Source organism: Uloborus diversus, chromosome 1 (genome assembly GCF_026930045.1).
Source record: "Uloborus diversus isolate 005 chromosome 1, Udiv.v.3.1, whole genome shotgun sequence".
In the NCBI taxonomy this organism is placed as follows: domain Eukaryota; kingdom Metazoa; phylum Arthropoda; class Arachnida; order Araneae; family Uloboridae; genus Uloborus; species Uloborus diversus.
The window spans coordinates 236947112-236969182 of record NC_072731.1 but is presented as its reverse complement, the minus strand read 5'-3'; the positions used below and the strand labels follow the sequence as shown (position 1 = coordinate 236969182).

Below are 22071 nucleotides of genomic sequence, written 5' to 3'. Positions count from 1 at the left end.
CAGTCATGCCATTTGAACTGTGTACAGTTAACTCCCAATTATCGGCAATCGGATTATCCGCGGGCCTTTTCACAATTTTTTTTTTAAAATTATGATTGTGTTATTGCTTGCTTTTAGATTTTATGTATACAGTCAATTCGCGATAACTCGAATCTAAAGGGACTGACGAAAAACTTCGACTTATCGGAAGATTGACTTGCCGCTAGTTTCGGTTTTTGACATTTTAAAAGAACAGCCATCAAATATTTTAATTCATATAAACATATAACAGACAAAATTACAGAACTTAAAAGTTTTTAAGCACAATATGCACATTTCATTCAAAAATATTGAGAGAAAAAAAATCAAAAGCAGAGTTTTGAATTCGATACTGCTGGAACCACTTGAATACAGCTGATTCTACTTCAGGAAAGGTGCACATCTTCATTTGTTTCAAATTCGGATTCATTGATTCTACCGTTTTTAAAAGTTTTTCTTTTTCTTTTAAAATCACTGACAGAGTACTTGCTTAGACATCTTTAATAGTAAAGAAAACTCACTCTGTCTCTCAAAAACTTATCAGCAAAAGATCAAACTAAAGAATGAAGGGGAACACGTCTTTACTTAGGTCAGCCTTTGAATAAAGGTACCATCAGTTGCCTTGACAACTTAACAGCTTAAAAGCAAATTCGTTGTCCAGCAAAATGTCAAAGTGCAAACAGTACAGTTCAACAAAACAAGCTAACTCATTTCCGCACATGTACTATCTGCTTTATCGCACATTGGCTCAACAGGTTCTCTTCTTGCTTTAGAGGTCTTTTGTGCAGGAATTGCAAGTGAAAGTTAATTCTTCTATCATAGTCACTTGTTTCTTTCTTTCTTTTTTATTTTTCGTTCTTTCAAAATAAATTTTGAGTCATCTTAGAAAAAACTTTGAGTTAAAGGAAGTTAACTTCGAGATATTGAGAATAATTAGCATGGAATTAACGACAAAGGGGTCGGGACTTGATAAAAACCTCGAGTTATAGTAATATTTGAGTTATCGCGATTGACTGTATTTATAACATTCAATTTTAGTAGATGCAATGTAACAATATTTTTAGTTATAATTTAAATGTACGTGTGAGTATCAGGGTGGCGACAGGAGCTGTGAAAAAAAGTTCCCTGACTTTTCCCTGATTTCCCTGATTAAGTTCCCCAAATTTCCCTGATTTTTACGTTACCAATGATAATAGTTTTCTTTCTTTGCTCTACTTGAAATCCATTGAATGTTTGTACAAAATGCAGTATTTTAAACTTTTAACTTTTAAGTTGTGTAAAGTTGTTGAACTAAAGATATATTTTTAAAAAATGCTGCTTTTTTAACAAAATGGCTAAAAAAACATATCAAGTCAATTTTTTTGGGGGGGGGGGGGAACCCTACAAAACAGTATATTAAATTTTTCTACAATGAAAAGATTATAGAAAATTAAAAAAAAAAAAAAAAAAATTTAAAAAAATACTTTACTTCCAGAAACCACTTAGCATAAGAATTTTAAGAAACTATTAAAAGCACTGTTCAAAACATAATTGTATTTGTGATTGAACTAAAAAGTAATTGAAATTATTTTGAACTAAATTCTCAAACAGTATAATAATTGCTGCGAGAATAACAAGTAATAGTGAAAGAATAGAAGTAATGTAGTTATTCTTATACTAACTAATTGACACATTTATGCAAAACAGATGAAACCATTTGACATCCATTCATAGGGAGCTTTTCTCTAATCAAGAACACAGGTTTTAATGAATGAATACAGCATTTTAACAGTAAAAAAATAAAAATATTTATTTAACTTGTGTTTACTTAACTCTATTTCAAATGATTTCAGTATGTATCGAAAAAAATTCTTAGATTGCTTTTGTAACAAACAACTTTAAAATGCAAAAAAAAAAAAAAAAAAAAAAAAAAAACACGATTACTTAATTTCAAAATATATAAAAGAAGAATACAACTTGGTTATAAAATAAAAGAATCACTTAAGTCTGAAGAAAAGAAAACCTTTATAATCTGCAGTGACAACAAATAGTATAACGGCAAAAAACAAAGTTTTTTTAAATTGAAAGTTCAATTTTAGCAATTAAATTAAAAACGTGAAGAAGTAATAACATTTAAGCTTTTATCAGTATTAATTCAAAAACTAAAGATTTCTTCTTGAAATCGTGGTTACAGTACGCTAATTACTTCGAGACAATGGAATAAAGACAAAAGAGCTAAGGCCTTTCTTCCTCCTTGCCTGCATGGTTGTTTATTTTACGTAGCATTGAAAGCGTGAAAGGAAATTTCACCCTAGGTAAAATAAACAACCTAACAGACACAGAAGCAATCTTAGGAAGTTCATCCTGTGGTTAATTAGTAAGATTCAATACTTTGACGTTGAGGAAAAAAGATGCACAAATATGCGGCGATATACAATCGCACCTCATTAATTTTACTTTTTTTTTTTTTTTTTTTGGACGCATAGTTGGCGGAAAATGTGTAGGGAATTAGAGTACTTAATTTTGTAAAGCAAAAAAAAAATATTTTTTTTTCTTCATAAAAATCAATTTTCCCTGATTTTTTGTAATTTTTTCAAAATTCCCTGATATTTCCCTGACTTTTCCCTGATTAATAAAGTTCCCTGACTTTTCCCTGATCTCCCTGATTTCCCTGATCTGTCGCCACCCTGAGTATTATTAATATATTTTTTAGCTATCGTGTACACTAAGTACCATTTTTTACCAATTATTTGGATAATCTGCGAGTTTTGCTTATCCACGGTTACCGTGCCATTCTTTTTCGCAGATAATCAAGAGTGTACTGTATTACTTTTTAAAAAGCATAAAGTGTATCCCTATGTGGAATTAGAGGATAGCAACAGCAGCAACTGCAGGCTGATTGGGGGGGGGGGGGAGGGACTGCCACTGTGCAGGCTTTTTGCACAAGGAAATTGTTTTCAATACAAAGTGAGCTTATGTGTGGAAAAGTGTGGGACAAAAGCGTTAAAGAAAAATATATGCTCCAAGGTTCTGAATAAATCTTACCTGAATACAAGGTTTTCGTAGATTGACACATAAACCATCAGCATCTTTGCTGTAATGTTCCACCAATTCTTGTAAAGTTCTGAAAGCAGTTCGTCGGGCAATAAAAAATCCACCTTCATCCAATTGGCGAATCCTGTAGTGTTTCACAGTATCACCATCACGAACTAAAAGCAAATTAATTTTATTGAAAAGGTATGTGTACTATATATGCAAAAGAATTAAAATACATTATAACAGTGAGAAAAAAAAGGCATTTTTTGTTGAATAGTACAAGCTTAGCAATATTATTTGTGCATAATTTTTTTCATCGTGAAACCATAGTTGAATATTTTTTTCCCCCACAAAAAGTATTTGAAAATTCAAGAAAATTAATTTTAACGAGAAAGAAAATGACACAGAAGAAACTGAAAGATAATGAAAATGTATATAATAAAGAAAATAGATAAAAAATATTGTAATGAAATAATAAATTAATATTTTGGATATGATATGATCATTGCATTACAGAATATGCTGAATTTTTAAGCAGCTTCTTAAAAAATTTCAAAGACTTTTTTGACTTACAATGTAAATTTTTAAAAATGTAAAGTAGGCAAAAAATGCCTGTGTCTTACAAGATTTATGCTTTTAAACTCTTTTTCTTTGTAAAATTATTCAAAACGTAAAAGTTTATTAATTTCAATGATGAGAATGTCTGAATATGTAACAAATGAAATAAAGTTTCTGGTGATAGTTTTCTTCAGAAAAAAATTAATATATTTTGCCTTTCTTTCTCCCTAGATCCTCATAACCTTTGTAGAAGAAAAATGTTTTTATTTTAATAGAACATATTGGGCTGATGTAGATGGGACCCATGGCCCCTCTCAAAACCTTGTGAGTGTAGAAATGTTTTTAAGGGGGTCCGGGACACATTTTGAAAATTTTTTTATTATGTACTTTAGAGTTTTGAAATTTTTTGAACTGATTCATCATTTATTTAATAAGCAAAATCATAACATAAATATGAAAAAAAATTATTTTTTTATTTAAATTTAATTAGTTTTTTTCAGAAAAATGGGGTTGCTTTAAATTGCTATAACTCAAAATATTGTTGGTCAATTTTCAATTTTTTTCAAAAAAGTATGCACAAATATCTAAGCTTTAATTTTTATTCGGCGATTTTAAAAATATTGATTCAATAAAAAATAAAAAATATTTGAAGAAAAAGTTCGAAAAATTCGAAGATACTTTTTTTTTTAAAAATCATAATTTTTGAAGTAAACGTTTTTTTCAAATTCGCCGAATAAAAATTAAAGTAAATTGCTTGAAAAAGATATGCTCCAAGTTTCATTACCTTATCTCTATCGGTTCCTGACTTATAAGAGTTTGAATGCAAGAAATCGGAAAAATTGCATCATGGAGAAAAACGCGTTTAAAGTATTAAAGTTATGTACACATTCGTTAGATGCATGCAACAAAAATAACTATAACTTTCGTTCTATTTAAGGTAGAAACAAGATTCAAACGTCCTCTTAAGCAGAAAAAAATGGAGCAATTTTTCAAATTATAAAAAAAAATTGCAAAATTTGAGGATTTTTGTGTCCCGGACCCCCTTAAGAAGAAAAACAAAAAAGAAAATATGAGAAAATAATAAAATTTGACACATGACTTTTACTTTAAAAAGAAATTTAGGTTTTAATTGGGAGAAAAATTGCACCCCTCTGCTTGAAACGAAACTATTTCATTTCTAAAATTTTGCTATATCGTTTACATTATTTCCTGATGTCCGCTATAGACTCTTGGACGATCTATAAAAGTTGCTGGCCTATGATTACACCTATTTCTCACGAGAACAAAAGGATCCTAAATTTGCGATTTATAGCTTTAATTTAGAAATTTTCTGGTGAAGAGCTCCTTTTCCCCTTGCTATATTTTGGTATTGACCTTATCTTGAATTTTATAAATTAACCTCATTTCTGTTGTTGTTCTACATTCGAACGTGGTGTAAAATCTTATGGATAGATAGAGGCGGCTGTTTTCCGGAAAAATCAATGATCTGGTACTGTTTGAGAGGTTTTACCATTAGGACAAACATCCAGAGAAACTTTGTTAAAAAAAACTTTGTTGTTCATCGGCTAGATCCACCGTCTTATTTTAATACTTTGGGGAATCTCAAAGCTGCTTTAGTAGAGGGGAAAAAAATCTTTCCTATCTCCCAAAATCATATGTTTAATATTAGTTATTGGGAGAGGGGGCCTTAATACAGGAAACCTGGTCTTTTCACAAATCAGACTATGATTAGAGTTATAAAAAAAGTAGCTATTTTACTAGCTGTGCAAAAATTTCATCGTAATTCATCTTTCTCATTTATTATTATTATTATTATTATTATTTAGTATAGTTCTTTGTTTGTATGATTGATTGTATTGAGCTGAGCGTTTGGTTTTATTTCACCAGAAACAATTTTTCAAGAGTTCGAATAGACTTCGAAAAAATTTCATCTGGTGCAATTTGTTTACATGCTTTCCACTGGCTCAGCCCCTACCCTAATTGGGGAAGAGTCAAGACAATCCATGAGTATAAACTACCAAATTAGTAATATGGCTTAAAGTCAAAAGTCCTTGTGACCTCGGGATTTCCAATGGTATTAAATTCAAAACGGCACAGAATCTAGTACGTTTTAGTAAAAACAATTTTATAGTTTTAAAATTAAAATTCGAACACTTAGGAACTTTAAAATTTTGTTAACAGCCCTTGAAAGTACCTACGTGCAAACCTGGTAAAGATTCAACACAAACAGTGGATTAACATAAAGAACATATACACGAACAAACCCTCAAACTTTTTTTATATAAATAGATTTAATAACTAAGCTAAGTATAATGTACCTGAAAGTGAAAAGTCATTCCTTCGGCTTTCACTGTCTCTAATTAAGAATGCTCCGTGTTCGTTTTCAGGCAGAAGCAGTTTTTTCTCAGCTTCGATACGCTTGATTTTTCCAAAATACCAACTGCAAGGAAAAACAAACATTTCTGTCAAAAATACAATCGAATATTCAAAAACAATTAAAATTCATAAACACACTTTTGATTTAAATGCAAAATAAATTTTATAAAATGGGAAGAAAATATCTTAAGGTATACTTGAGGATACATTTTATATCATTATTAACCAATGTTTGAAAAGAGTTAACGCTTTATCAGTGTGTTGCAACAGACTATTTGCAAGTTTACAAAATACAGTCAATGTAAGAAAACAGATATTACATTTACTGACCAGAAGCATTAAAACTTAAATGACTGAACACTGAATAGTTTCTTTTTCAACTTTGCTCCATCTTAGTTTGCAAGTTTTAATTTAAACTATTGAGTGTAGGTTTTAAACAATCCCCCCCCCCCCCAAGAAAAAAATCATTTTTTTTTCTTGCAGATTTTTTGAACACTTCCATTGTCTGTCTCAATTTCAAAGAGATCAAAGTCAAGAAAAATATTCTCTACCGCAGAAAGAAACAGCCAAAAAAATTAATTCAATTTCCAGTAATGAAAAAAAAAAAAAAAAAAAATCGCCGAAAAATTTAAAAAAAAAAAATCTATAAAATAACGCTAAAAATCCCATAAAAATATTTAAAAAATCCGTTAACTAAATTAAACAATATGAAAAGCTCCAAAAGAATAAAATAATTCGCGAAATCAAGCCATTAAAAGTTTTATTAAGAGATAACATTAAATCACGATGACCAAACATGGCGGTGATACGAACGATATTTTTTCTGTTTCCGCCAACGTAAAGAGCTAACAAATCCCAAAGAGCCAATGCAGCTAAAATAGATTTTATTTGCTTTGTGCCTTGTAAACTCGCATTGTTTTGAGTACTTTCTGATCAAAAGTATGGTTATTCATCAATAAAAAAAAGGCAAAATATAAATATCCCCCGCCCTGTACATTTGTACATAATAAAAACCAAATGCAATATTTACTTTTACATTTCAATTGACATGCCCCATTTAACTCCATAGAACTTTAACTCAATGATACGATACTGAAAGTTGATTTATGACTGAGATACCAATCCAATTATTCTTGTATCATCAGTAACAATACTAATGTCTATTCAAGTATCCTTTATCAATAAACTTAATAAGCAGAATAAATTAATAATAACGGTACACAAGGTTTATCTTACGATTCTTATTTCTTCAATGTCAATCGTTTTTTTTTTTTTTTTCAGAAATTACAGTAAATCTTTTGTTTTTACACAGTTATTGAGGTTGATCATTTATCACCATCTGTCACCAGAAGCGGTGTCTGTCGTCAACGGGATCAGGGGGGGGGGGGTCTCCATTTTTTTTTTTTTTTTTTACTTTCATACTTAGCGTCCCCCGATTTTTTAAAATTTCAGTCTCCCCCCCCCCTTCCCATTTTTATTTCATTACTCTAAGATCGAACGTAAGAGTGCTCCAATTGTTTTTCCAAGATTGACACCTCTGATCACCAATTCCAAAACTCATGTACGTTCACTCCATATCATGAGCGTATCCAGTATTACAAAAAAAACCCAAAATTGACGATTCTTCAATTTCTAAACAGATCGATGAGTTCAGCTTTTGCAACATTCTGCCCGATTTTGAAAATGTAGGGTTGGTTGAGGTAAGTGGGACCCCTTTTTTCGTTTTTGAAGCTTTATACAAAGGTTTTGAAACAAAAAATTTTAAACTTGTTGTCTTATTTTATCTTGGACATTATTAATGAAAAAAAGTTTATCATTATTTTCTAAAAAAATGCTTTAAATATTCCTAACGATTATTTTTTTTTAAAAATCGGATGGGTGTCTCACTTATTCCATAGCAGGGGGTAGGTGCGTAACCACCCTTTCATTTAAATTTTAATGAAGCATATCTAAAAATGTGAGTAATAGGGTCCTACATGATAAATAAGGTATGTAAATTTTTAGTGGTAATTATTTTTTTGTAAATGCATCCATTTATGTGTGAGACATTTACTGTCTTTTACATCTGTATCACGGAAAATTTTAAAACGAAAAACACTTACACTTGTGAAATTTATTAAAAGCCTATAGGTATATATTTTGCTTTTGCATATAAAGGTGTCTAATGAACATAATACAGTTGAATAAGATCAATTTGATTAAATTTGCCAAAACTATAAGTTGAAAAAGAAAGTGGAAAAACAAAATGAATGCGTCTTAGTAAATTTGGCTCTAAGGAAGAACAATTCTTGCTTCCTCCTCAGTAATTATTCCAACATCATTAGCATTATGCCAGTAAAAAGTGTCACTACTTCTATTCGTTCTTGCAAATTCAACAGTATTTAATTTGTATCATCAACTTCCAACATTAGACCCCTTACTAATATTAATAATTTTCCCAAATATCAATAATTCCCTACTTGAATATTAATAATTTTCTTTCATGTATGTTTCACAAATACATAATCACCAGCTTTAGCAGGTTTTGTAGCTGAACTATCAATTCCTACTAAGTCATAATTCAGTGGCGTAGCTAGACCCGACTTTCGGGGGGGGGGGGGGGGGTTACTTCTTTTATATATATATATATATATATATATATATATATATATATATATATATATATATATATATATATGTATATAATATATATATATATATGTATATATGTATATAATATATATATATATATATATATATATATATATATATATATATATATATATATATATATATATATATATGTATATAATATATATATATTTATATATATATATATATATATATATATATATATATATGTATATAATATATATTGTTACAAATCCTGTAAATAGTAATTATTGTAGTAACGTAACCTGTAAATAATTTCCCGTAATGAATATACAACCCCTTAACATATGGCTAAAGTATACAACCCCCTATTCTTTTTATTTTCATTGATAAAATTTGATAACGGTCTACGCATTTCTCGAAGCAGAAAGAATGTTGTAGAAAATTCTTGGATGTTTATAAAAGCCGTTAGCGATGGATAAACGGGGAGTTTCGATTCAGATTTCGAACTGAGTGTGTGTATTAGCTCTGTTTATAGCGAGGCATTTCGCTGTGTTGTTTTCGTATTTGGAAGTAAATACGTGTGTAAACGTTGAGTTTACGGTGTTGCGTGATAATTGCTTAATTGCTGATGAATAATTTTGCAGTTGTTGACGATCTTTCCTGTACATAGTGTAAATAAATTTCCTGTGTTTTTATCAAGAACTGTGTCTTCATTTCAAGAAAGTGGAAGTCGCACCGAATCCGTTACAATTTGGCGCCCAACGTGGGGCTACTTCAGGACTTTCTTGCAGTAAGTGTGACTTTGGACATTTTTTTTTCATAAAGACTTTTTAAATTTGAACTTTATTTTTATGGTGATTACTCGCGCAATGGATGAACAATTAAAACAACTTATGGAAGCAATTCATGCTGTGAAAAGTGACTTGACCGAAAGTATGGCGGCTAATCAAGAACAATTAAAAAGTGATCTGACTGCAAGTATGTTGGCAAATCAAGACCAGTTAAAAAGCGATTTAACGGTGCTGAAAAAGGACTTAACGTCTAACCAAGAAGAAATTAAAAACGACCTTATTTCGGTAAAGACAGTGATGGAAAATAAATTTAATGACATAGAGCATCGAGTTGATGCTATTGAAGAAAAATTTGATACCGTTGAAAGCCGATTCAATGCTGTAGAAAATAAATTTGAAGAAGAAGATAGAAGATTTCATCTATTTAAAGAAGAGATCTTTAAGGACGTGGAAAGGAGATTGGCGACCGCGGAAAGCAGCTCTGTACAGTTTGGCGCTCCCACATCGGTTGCTCGACCGTCCATTAAACTTGCCACATTTGATGGGAAAACTTCGTGGCAGGTTTACAAAACTCAATTCATGATAGTGGCGGAAGCGAACGGATGGGACTCTGCTACCAAGGCCTGTCATCTTGCAGCATCCCTGAGAGGTGACGCAGCGGACATTCTCCAGACCCTTCCGGACAGCCAGCGCCTGGATTTCGCCGCCCTCACAGCTGCGTTGGAGCTTCGCTACGGTGAGAAGTGCCAGAAAGATTTCAGCCGACTCCAGTTGAAGTCCCGTTTCCAGAAAACTGGGGAAACCCTGCAAGAGCTTGCGGCGGACATCGAGAGACTGTCTCATCTTGCTTTTTACGACTGCCCTGCGGATGTTCGAGACAACTTGGCACTCAACTACTACATCGACGGGGTTCGAGATCCGGAAATCCAGAAAGCTCTACGGATGGGGGATGTCAAAGACCTGAATTCTGCAGTTGTGTATGCGATGAGATACGAGGCCGCCCAAGAAGCAACCCGTGTGGATCGCCATCTAATCCGGACTCAGGAAGCTGATGAGTCTGATTCCAGGTCGTCCCACCTCGCTGAACTTGAGAGACAACTCGGTGACTTGACAAGACATCTGAGCAGCATAACAGCCCAAAAGAAACAAGAGCAGAAGTGCTGGAAATGCGGTAGTGAAGGACACCTGCGAAGGAGTTGTCCGGCTCGCCAAGCTACGCGAGGGAAGGAAATCACCACCACTAAAGCTCTGCAGATTTCCTCTTCTAGTAGTGGCAGTGATGGACTTTTCATTTACGCACATGTAAATGGGAACCCCTGCAGACTGATTGTTGACACTGGAGCCAATGTGACAATCATTAGGACAGATGTGGCTCGTGAATTTGGATTGAAACTGCTGTGGACATCGCCACGCGTAAGTCTCCAGACTGTGACAGGTGACAAGATCGAGATTGAAGGTAAAGTGAACTTAGAAATTGTGTTTGGAAATGCCATTTACCATCATACCGCATTCGTTGCTGCTATCATAGACCCCTTCATTCTCGGATTGGACTTTTTAAAGAAGTATGACTTCAACCTCGACTTCAAGACTAACGAGCTGCACTCGACGAGAGAAGACATAGCAGTCTTTCCCGCAGAAAGTGATGTAAAATCCGCTCATCAAATAATTGCCCAAACAGATTTATCAATTCCCTCAAGGTCAGAATCATTAATACCCGGCTCCATTGAAGAGAGCAATAGTTTTAGATTTGGACTCATTGAATACCCCAACTTAAGCAATAACCCAAAAGGAGTACTGGTAGCATCTACGCTTGTGGACCTTTCTAAGGATGTAATTCCTGTGAGAGTCGCCAACGTGAGTGAAAGGCCAAGGAATATCCGAAAAGGTGAAGTGTTGGCAACTTGTACTCCAGTAAACTGCATCATTAGAAGAATCAATTCCCCTGAGACTGTGTCTTCTGAGTCCTTGACATCGAAGTTAATTGGGAGTGCACCCTTATCGAAGGATCAAAGAACTGCTGCGGAACAATTGGTGGACGACTTCAAGCATCTGTTTTCATCTACATCGGAGGATGTGGGCCGGACGAATTTGACGCAGCATAGGATCTATACTGGAGAACACCCCCCTATTAAACAGCATCCAAGACGACTACCGTTCGCCAAGAAGGAAGAGGTTGAGACCCTCCTGAAAGAGATGAAGGAGAATGATGTAATCGAACCGTCATCCAGCCCCTGGGCTTCTCCCATCGTCTTAGTCCGAAAGAAAGATGGCTCCACCAGATTTTGTGTCGATTACCGACGACTGAATGAAATCACCAAGAAAGACAGTTACCCTCTTCCACGGATAGACGATACCTTGGACACTCTTTCCGGACACAAGTGGTTTTCGACCCTGGACTTGAAGAGCGGCTACTGGCAGGTTGAGATACACCCTGAGGACCGAGAGAAGACAGCGTTTACAACTGGACAAGGCTTATGGCAGTTTAAAGTGATGCCCTTCGGCCTCTGCAATGCACCAGCTACGTTCGAGCGTCTTATGGAGACAGTGTTAAGAGGACTCTCTTACGAATCCTGTCTGGTCTACTTAGACGATATCATCATCGTGGGACGCAGTTTCGAAGAACATCTGGCAAATCTTAGGAAGGTGCTGCAAAAGCTTAAGGAAGCCAATCTGAAGTTAAGCCCGTCCAAATGTAATTTGTTCCGCCGGGAAGTGAACTACCTTGGTCACATCATCTCTTCTGAAGGTGTACAAACCGATCCAGAAAAGGTATCTGCGGTCAAGGGTTGGAGTCGTCCCGAAAACATCCATCAGTTGCGAAGTTTCCTAGGGCTCTGCACGTACTACAGGAAGTTTGTAAAGGGTTTTTCGAACATTGCACGACCTTTGCATAAGCTGACGGAGAGCAAGCAAAAGTTTGAATGGTCCAAAGAATGCGAAGATGCATTTCTACGACTGAAGGAGGCTTTAACATCAACGCCTATCCTCGCCTATCCTCAGCCTGAAAAATCCTTCATCCTGGACACTGATGCGAGCAACGAGGGCATCGGAGCTGTTTTATCCCAAGAAATTGACGGAAATGAACATGTCATCGCTTATTGGAGCAAATGCTTATCAAAGTCGGAGCGAAATTACTGCGTCACCAGAAAGGAGTTACTGGCCATAGTGAAAGCTGTAGAACACTTCCATCATTACCTCTACGGCCGAAAATTTCTGCTTCGGACAGATCATGCCTCATTAACTTGGCTTTTGAACTTCAAAAATCCGGAAGGTCAGATAGCCAGATGGATACAGCGGCTCCAGGAATATGACATGGAGATCAAGCATCGAAAAGGGTTATCTCACGGAAATGCTGACGCTTTATCAAGGAGACCCTGTCCTGAGAACTGCCACTATTGTTCCCGAATCGAGAAACAGTATGGAACGACTAGCCCTACTGCCTATCAGGTGACAGTGACTTCAACATCATCAGAACCTGATCCATGGAGTGACGACCAAGTTCGAAAAGATCAACTTGAAGACCCCGACATAAAACCAATTTTGGAATTCATGGAAAGTGACAGTCGGCGACCTAGCTGGCAGGACGTCTCCATCTTCAGTCCTGCAACAAAAAGATACTGGGCTTCATGGAATTCGCTCCATTTACGGAACGGCGTGCTACACCGAAAATGGGAATCTGACGACGGCAAAACATCTAGGTGGCAGTTACTACTTCCCCGATCAAGGATTTCAGGTGTTCTGAAAGAAATACATAGTAGTGCGACTGGAGGACATTTTGGTGTCTTGAAAACCCTCAATAAAGTTCGGGAGCGCTTCTTCTGGAGCAAGGCGAAGGATGACGTGGAGAAGTGGTGCCATTCTTGTGACGCCAGTGCTGCTCGTAAAGGACCGAAGAAGAGAAGCAGAGGGAAGCTACATCTGTACAACGTTGGAGCTCCTTTCGAACGAATTGGTATCGACATCCTGGGTCCTCTACCAAGAACTGCTGATGGGAACAAATACATTCTTGTTTCCATCGACTACTTCACCAAATGGCCGGAAGCATATCCCATTCCAGATCAAGAAGCTACCACCGTAGCAGAGACTCTAGTCCAACATTGGATCTCGAGATACGGAACACCTTTGCAGATTCATTCCGATCAAGGGAGGAATTTCATCTCCGCTGTGTTTAAGGGCCTATGTCAAATTCTCGGAATTGAGAAAACTAGGACAACACCACTACACCCACAATCGGACGGCATGGTGGAGAGATTTAACCGCACAATCCTGAACAATCTCTCACTTATGGTATCCAGAAATCAACAGGATTGGGACAAGAAGCTACCTTTGTTCCTGCTGGCCTACCGCAGTGCTGTCCACGAGACTACTGGATTTGCTCCATCTCAGATGCTCTTCGGACGAGAGCTTCGGCTACCTTGTGATCTCATCTTCGGTCGTCCTCCGGATGCGCCTTCATCGCCTGAGGAGTACATCCAGGATCTCCAGGCCCGGTTGGAAGACGTTCATAACTTCGCACGAGAGCGAATCAACATCGCGGCGGAGAAGATGAAGACCCGATACGACACAAGGTCTACTGGACATGAATTCAACGAAGGCGACAAGGTTTGGTTATGGAATCCCATCCGACGGAAAGGTCTGTCACCCAAATTGCAGTCGCATTGGGATGGACCCTACAAAGTCCTTAACCGACTAAATGACGTCGTAGTGAGGATCCAAAAATCACCTAATGCAAAACCTAGGGTTGTACATTATGATCGGTTAGCCCCATACTATGGCCATAGTTCATGAGTATTACGTAAACAACCATGGTTGATAACATAAAAGTTGTAGATAATTTTTGCTTTTAATGTTTAGTAATATTTCTTGTTATTATTGTGTTTTCTGTATCTGTTAGTTATTATTTAATGTGTGTATTTGTGAACATGTGATAGGAGTTTGGCACCCTTTCTGGGGATTGTACTGCCCGGGACGTGCAGTCCTTAGGAAGGGGGCAATGTTACAAATCCTGTAAATAGTAATTATTGTAGTAACGTAACCTGTAAATAATTTCCCGTAATGAATATACAACCCCTTAACATATGGCTAAAGTATACAACCCCCTATTCTTTTTATTTTCATTGATAAAATTTGATAACGGTCTACGCATTTCTCGAAGCAGAAAGAATGTTGTAGAAAATTCTTGGATGTTTATAAAAGCCGTTAGCGATGGATAAACGGGGAGTTTCGATTCAGATTTCGAACTGAGTGTGTGTATTAGCTCTGTTTATAGCGAGGCATTTCGCTGTGTTGTTTTCGTATTTGGAAGTAAATACGTGTGTAAACGTTGAGTTTACGGTGTTGCGTGATAATTGCTTAATTGCTGATGAATAATTTTGCAGTTGTTGACGATCTTTCCTGTACATAGTGTAAATAAATTTCCTGTGTTTTTATCAAGAACTGTGTCTTCATTTCAAGAAAGTGGAAGTCGCACCGAATCCGTTACTATATATATATATATATATATATATATATATATATGTATATAATATATATATATATATATATATATATATATATATATATATATAATCGCTTGGAATTTTTTTTCCTTTTCTTCTTTTTTTTTTCTTTCACTTCTCTCTTCTTTTTCTCTTTTTTTTTTGAGACTAACTTTTCGGGGGGGGGGGTTTGTCCCCAAAACCCCCCCCCTTAGCTACGCCCCTGTCATAATTGTTGTCTTGTATTTCAATATTTAATCAGAGTTGCTTTTGATTTTGAAATCCAAAAATGTACGGGGTAAGTGGGACCCCTCCTCTTTAACACTTATTAATAATATTTTATACAAAAATTATTGTTGCTGTCTGAACTTTAAGTTAAACTATATGTGAAAAATTAATTATCATAAAAAAATAATAAAAACTAACCTGGAAACACTTCTTCGAAAAATGTTGCTTGAACTCGCATTTTTTTTTTTTTTTTTGTCTAACTGCTATGACATAGAAAAAACTTCCACGAATCCCAAATATGTGAAAAACCAATTGAAATTCAACATAATCATTGCAAAAAAGTTTGAAAACTTGATGATCCATACTTCAGTTTCAGGGGGGTGACCCACTTAACTCACCCAACCCTACATTTCTTCTTTTTAGAAGTGCGGTTTTTTTTTTTTTTTTTGTTCAAGTTTGGTTATTGGCAATACCGCTGTGAATGTAATGCAAGTTAATAAAGAACCAAAAACATTTTCTTTTCCTTCAAACTCCCCACAAAAAAGTGTGTATACTATTACGCACGATCCCTCCCCATCTACCGTGAAAAAGTTTTTAATTTGGAAAGAATTCTCCCTTGTACGTCATTTCAGAATTTTTTCGCGGGCATGTACTTAGTGCATTTTATAGGAGAAAACTGCAAAATACACATACAAAAAGCACAATCATATTATTTTCAAATTGCGAGGAAGGGGAGGGTCAATTGATTGCTCAACTTCCTTGGGCCTACCCTCCCTCCTTTCGTTTTGAGCTAGATAAGCCCTTGCTCAGTATTAAGGTGATACTTGAGATGTAAAGGTTTAAGTTGTGAGCAATGTCTTGTGCTGAAACTTTAGAATGAAAATAAACATTTTAATAACTCAACTATCATATTACTAGGGGGCAACGTGCCTACTCGCCATCACTCCAAAACATCAGCCACTGGAAAAAGTTCCTTTGGGTGGCTTCGCAATTCGAGCCAATTGTAAATGTGTCTTATTGTTAACGTGCTGCCACACTTATTGTGCACCCTGACAAAAATCCACAGGTGGAAACAATTAAACTGCCAATCAAAAATAATTTCGTTCTTTTAACGATGAAATACTGATGCAAATGATGCAAATTAAAAGTGAACAGCATAGTGTCCTACCTAAGATATTTTAAAAATATCGATGACCCACCTACTTTTTTCTTTTTTGCATTCTTCAACAACCAAACAATGCAGTTTAAAAACTATCGACAATGGCTTATTTGGGTAGGAAACAATACCCCACCCAAGCAAGTAGCACGCCTCAACGGTAATATCTCCAGCCTAATGATCAAGACATCGGAATGCTCATTCAAAAAGCAATAATGATAGATCGTCGGCAGCCGAAAGGTTCACTTTACTTTTAGGGGTCACGGTGGCAGCAGATGGAAGAGGCTTACAGACAAGTTCAGATAGCTCCAGGGTGTATAAAGTTAATCATCCATTCGAAAGAATGGAAGTCAATGGTAGGTTTCTGGATGGAATGATAACAGCGTAAAAGATTGTCATAAGAGAGTGAATTCAAAGTATATTTGAACTCAACCTCACAGATAATTTAATAAACAAGATCTAATGATCTGAATCAACTAATTGATTCAGTGAGAAGCAAAGGGACGTAAATGGAAGTCTTGAACTTGAGTAAAACGCGTTTAAGGCCAGATCTTGGGTAGGCTTTTATTGAAAAGTTTTTCTAAATCATACTGTGAAGGTGAAGTAGTACGTTCCATGGCTTTTATTACTTACTGTCATATGGCATCTCTTGTCCCGAAACAGATGAGAGTTTCTTCTACAATTTGTGTACTAGTTAGCTAGTTACCACCAAATTTTTAATTTTGGAACAACTCCTTTGTTCTAGGTGCTTCAATTATGAAGCCTCACCTCAACACGCATACCCATGACTCAGTAGCTTCGAATTCCAAACAAATAAGCATGTGAAAAATTATATCCTTCCTAACGAATTCTAATAAAAGATTCGAATATGACACTTGGAAACAATGTTGAGCATGTTTTCTGTCAACTTTGACATTTCAACAAATGATGAGATGACAGAAATTATTTCGAAATTGTACATTTTCCTTTGGAGCAAATCAGGTTTTTAATGGACTGCATGAAATATAGTAGTTAAAATAGACACGAGTGAAGAGTGGAAATTTAGATCAGTGAAATATCACCTTGAAAATCGCCGAAAATTGTTCGAGTTATTCTAGTTTTTCGACGACATGCGAGCCAGCGTATGAAGTTTCTGTGTCACTTTAAATAACTAAAACTTCATTTGCCTTAAACTTAGTTTAGTTTTCATAACTAACCTAATTTATGATATTTTTACAATTTTTTCAAAAATATTTCGGATCACGTTCGCCTCTTCTGTTTCTTGTCGAAAGTAAACAATCCTGATTCATTTTATTCTATCTGTGAAAGATCGACAATTTTAAATCAAAAGGCAAACATCCGCGCGTTTGTAAAGCAAGCCTATTTTACATAGTTGAAAGATAAACTTGGTGAACACAAGATAAACATTGGGTCAATACGTAGAAGCAGTGCATCGAGAGTTCATTTAAGGCTGTGGACAAAAAGAGCACACAACGATAAACCATTGAAACTGACCAGAAAACATGGAAAAAATTGCTATTTTCGCACCATCACCATCCCATTAAAAAAAAAAAAATTAATTTTGACATCTTGAATTCAAATTATGTTTTCGCAATCACGAGTTGTGTGTGTACGTAGGCATGTGTGGAGGGGGGTATGTGTGTCTGTGTGTAGGGGGTATGTGTATGTGTGTAGTCATGTGCGTTTGTGTCTGTGTGCAGGCATGAGTGTGTGGGTAGTTGTGTGTGGGTATGTGGAGGTGTGTTTATGTGTTTGTGCATGTGTGTGTAGGCGTATGTATGTGTTTGTGTGTGTGTGTGTGTGTGCACGTGCGTGTATGTATGCGTATAAGTGTAGGATATTGACGTTGACGCAACCTGGAGACTTTGCTCGCTAGAGGAGCAGCATCGTGAGGCGGCCGGTTGACGGTGGTGCTGCAGAGGGTGCTGGTGGGAAAATAAAATGATAGCACATCAAAACAGTCAAATGAAAGCAATAAGCAATCGTGATTGCTCAAAAAAAAAAAAAATCAACGGAAGAGGATCCTAATTTACCGTAAGATACTATGTGCACAGCCTTACTTGGCTAAATTCCAAAGTACTGATTTCTGTGACATTACCAATATTACCCATCCTCAGGGCTTAATTTGCATGGCAGCTCACGGGAGCTGAACTCCAGTACTTCTTAGTTTTATTTGAACTTTTATATTTTTGACGAAATTCTGGTCTTTTGCGTACGAAAAATAAGTTCTGAGGACTATAGGGCTCCTGCATTTATTTTATTAGAAATTAAGCTCCGCCCTTTTTTAAACATTGGCTTTGACGGTGGAATATGCAGTCAGTGGCGTATTTACCATGTCGTAAACTCTGCCTCCCCCCCCCCTCCTTTTTTTTTACCGACCATCAGGTAAACGTAATTTGGCATATTAAGAAAACTTAGATAAGCAGAAACCATATAAGTTCATTTTCTGTCGTAGCAAAATTTAAGAACGAAAACTAAAAAAATTTATACAGTAATACAGTCTAAAATTATTTTAGGCATAACAAAGTACTTATGAGTGTGGAAGTTAGAATCGTTAGTTCCAAAGCTGATTGAATTATTTTAAAAGTAGAACTATGAGTAAACAGTGAAATTCGAATAAACGAAATACATGATGATAGCGATATTGATTGATGATTGTGTCGGGGTTCGTCAGCAATCAGTCAATATATTATGTATTATGAAAAATATCACGATATATATCCGATATATATTTTGAAAATATATCACGATATTTTGATATTTATTTTTTCAACTACGATATTTTCAATATAAAAATTATATTAATCATAATAATATTGTTCATTTGTTATTAAAAATAACGAAAAAGTTATTCGCAACTCCAGAGCTCGAATATGCTACCTTGCGGAGATTAACAATACTAAAGAAAAAGGTAAAACATTCCATTCCACGTGTTTTCTTTGGGGTAACATACAGGCTTCAGACAGTTTGTAATGTAATGTAATTTCAGAAGAATAAAAAAGAAAGCTTCCCACAAACACGATGAAAAATTGCTATCATTCACTAAGCGTCAAAGCAAATTATAAGTTGCGGCGTGTGTTTATTTTACCTTTTTCGTCCGCCATTAGACAGTGGCTGCAGCGCCCCCTATAGTTTATTGGAGTTGCGAATGGACTATATTTTTATGATGTATTACAGTCGAACCTGTCTATCTCAAATTTTATGGGAGAGAAGAAAAATTCGAGATATGGAGGTTTCGAGATACAGAGGTTTTGAAAAAAGTTCTAAAAATAAGTTATTGGAGCAATGACTCGAAAGTAAAGCTTTGGAAGCAATTTTACTAATCAACAATGTCCCTTTCCTCTCAGTTTCCGAATGGATATAATTGCTGGAAAACTTGCTTCTTGTACATAAATTTTTAATTCTGGAGGATTATGTGACTGCCAATATTAAGAAAAATGTTTTTTGTCTCCAAATTCCAGTTAATAAAGATCGTTGGGGAATCGAATTCAAGAAAGGCACTTTAGTCGAAATTCGAGATATATAGGTTTTCAGAAAATATCATTCGAGACAAACATGGGGGAAAACATTGAATTAAAACTTTATGTGCAGGGAAAATGAAAAGCTTCGACATAGAGAGGTTTTCGAGATAGGCAGGTTCGAGATAAACAAGTTCGACTGTAATACATCATTAATACAACAAAGTAATATAATATTCATTTTTTACTTGTATTTCATGTTCTTAAAATTATTAGTAATGTAATACTTTTAATTCATATTAAAAGTGCCTAATTAAATACATTACACGATGGTCAGTAAAAAAGAAAATATCTTATGATTGTGCACCGACTAATGCATATTTTTTATTTCTGAATCATAACAGTGTAAAAGTAGCTAACAGGAGAAAAACAGCTAATGCTAAATTAACTCCATTAAATTTGATAAAAATGAAAACTGAAATATTAGATATAAATGATGGAAGAAACATTAATTTTAAGTCTACATATTGTAAGAATAATAGTGATTAGAGGATGCATTTACTAGTTTGAAGACTTTTGTGAGGTTTAGCTCATTGAAAATATCGGATGTGTATCAAAATATCGGATATTTTCGAACCCTGATGACGATGAAGTACGACGTGAACAAATGCTGCGTAGCTTACATTCGACGAGCTCGACCGGTAGCAACCGTTTAGTTAATCACGTGACAGCTAATGATCACGTGCTCCAATCAACAGCTTAAAATGGTAACCGGTGAAGTAACCGATAGATGAAGAACGCTGCGGTTTGTAACCGGTTACTTACCGGTCGACCGGTGAGGTTCGTCGAACGCAAGCGTAGATTACACATTCGATCTAAAACTGAGAAAGCGAAAACTTTTCAAACACAAACGTCAACAAGAGTGAATTAGAGCTAAAAGCGTATCATAAAAGAGCAAAATAAATACACATTTTTTCCCGTATTCATTAATAATCTTGCACATAAAAAGAACAAAGAATTTAGGTCTTCCCGCTGAAGAGTTAGAGAAAGAACGGCATGCTAAACCACGCATTATTCTCTTCCTGGCTCTTTCAGCCACTTGCCACTTCTTTTCATCTGAGAGTTGGCAAAACAGAAAATGAGATACGAAATAAATGAATCCTTTCACGCTAGCTTGAGTACTCGGAATTTCTTTTCCATACGTCTCTTTCTCTTTCCATTTTCTGTCAGCAACTAGGCGGCAATAACCTTTCGGTAAATATTTTGGTGAGAAACCAACTTAAAGAAGATGGAATTTGTCCAAACCGAAATGAATTTGAATTGTCTGAAATTCCACAGAGGTAATGTTGATATCGTGTTTGAAATAATAAATTCTAGTTAAAGTTCATAACCATAATAAAATAAAGAAATAATCTTTGCAATGTTTTGAAGCGAGTTTTAATTTTATTTTACATAACGGATTACAAAATATAATTGTTAGGTACAATTAAATAAGAATCGAACTATTAATTTGCAACCAGGAATGCAAAAAGAAACAAAGAGTTTTCGCAAAATGTTTAAACATCAAGATTTGTAAGATTCCACGATATTAGTGATTCAAGGGCACTGGGAAGATTTTTTAAAGTTTGAACATAATAAATTTAGATCAGTCTCTTTTGACCGCGTGAAGAAGTAAAAATTTGTAAACAATCGAGCGTTGGTGTGATTTTTCTTATATTATCATTTTTTAATTCTTAACATTAAAGAACTGCCAGTGGTAAAACTTATTTTCTTCAATATTATGTGAATGCAAAGAAAAATAATCAGGCGCGATATTTTGGGGGTCACCCCCCCCCCCCCCCCACACACACCTGAGAAACTAATGTAGTCAACTTTTGATAACTCGAAGTCCCAAAGGATCGACTAAAACCAAGTACCGTGGCCACCGCTTACATGAATCACGTTTGCTCTAAACAGTTTTGATTCCATAAAGCGGCTGGTTCAATAAAGCGATTAATCCAATAAAACTGGATTTGTTCTGTTTTTGAGAATTCGATTCATTAAACAGCTTGTTTTAATTAACCACTGATTCAATTAACCGGCGTCCACTGTTGTTCAAAAGTCATTGGAAGTTCCCACAACCTTCTTCAGAATTTGGTGCCAAACAAAAACTTTGAGATAAAGTAATACAGTCGGATCCCGATTTAACGAACCCCTATTTAACGAAATTCGCGATTTAGCGGATTTTTCTTTTTCACCGACCAAAATGAAGGCAAAAACCCCTATTTACCGAATAATAAACCCTGAATTAACGAATTATTTTAACAGCCGATATTTTTTTTTTTTTTTTTGAGCAATCACGATTGCTTATTGTTTTCATTTCACCGTCCTTGATGTTGTGGTTCCTTTTCCAGCTTGGA

At 35.2% G+C, this 22071-nt stretch overlaps 1 protein-coding gene across 1 annotated transcript in view; it reads right to left on the bottom strand.

The window, feature by feature from the left end:
- The window catches only part of LOC129225925 (tyrosine-protein kinase Src42A-like), a 54974-nt gene that overhangs the window by 6800 nt on the left and 26103 nt on the right, over positions 1-22071 (bottom strand). Inside the window, exons 2-3 of the mRNA XM_054860468.1 lie at positions 5910-6031; positions 3043-3206 (exon numbers count right to left, since the gene is read on the bottom strand). Of these exons, the coding sequence (XP_054716443.1) occupies positions 3043-3206; positions 5910-6031 (286 nt within the window). The remainder of the gene's footprint in view (positions 1-3042; positions 3207-5909; positions 6032-22071) is intronic.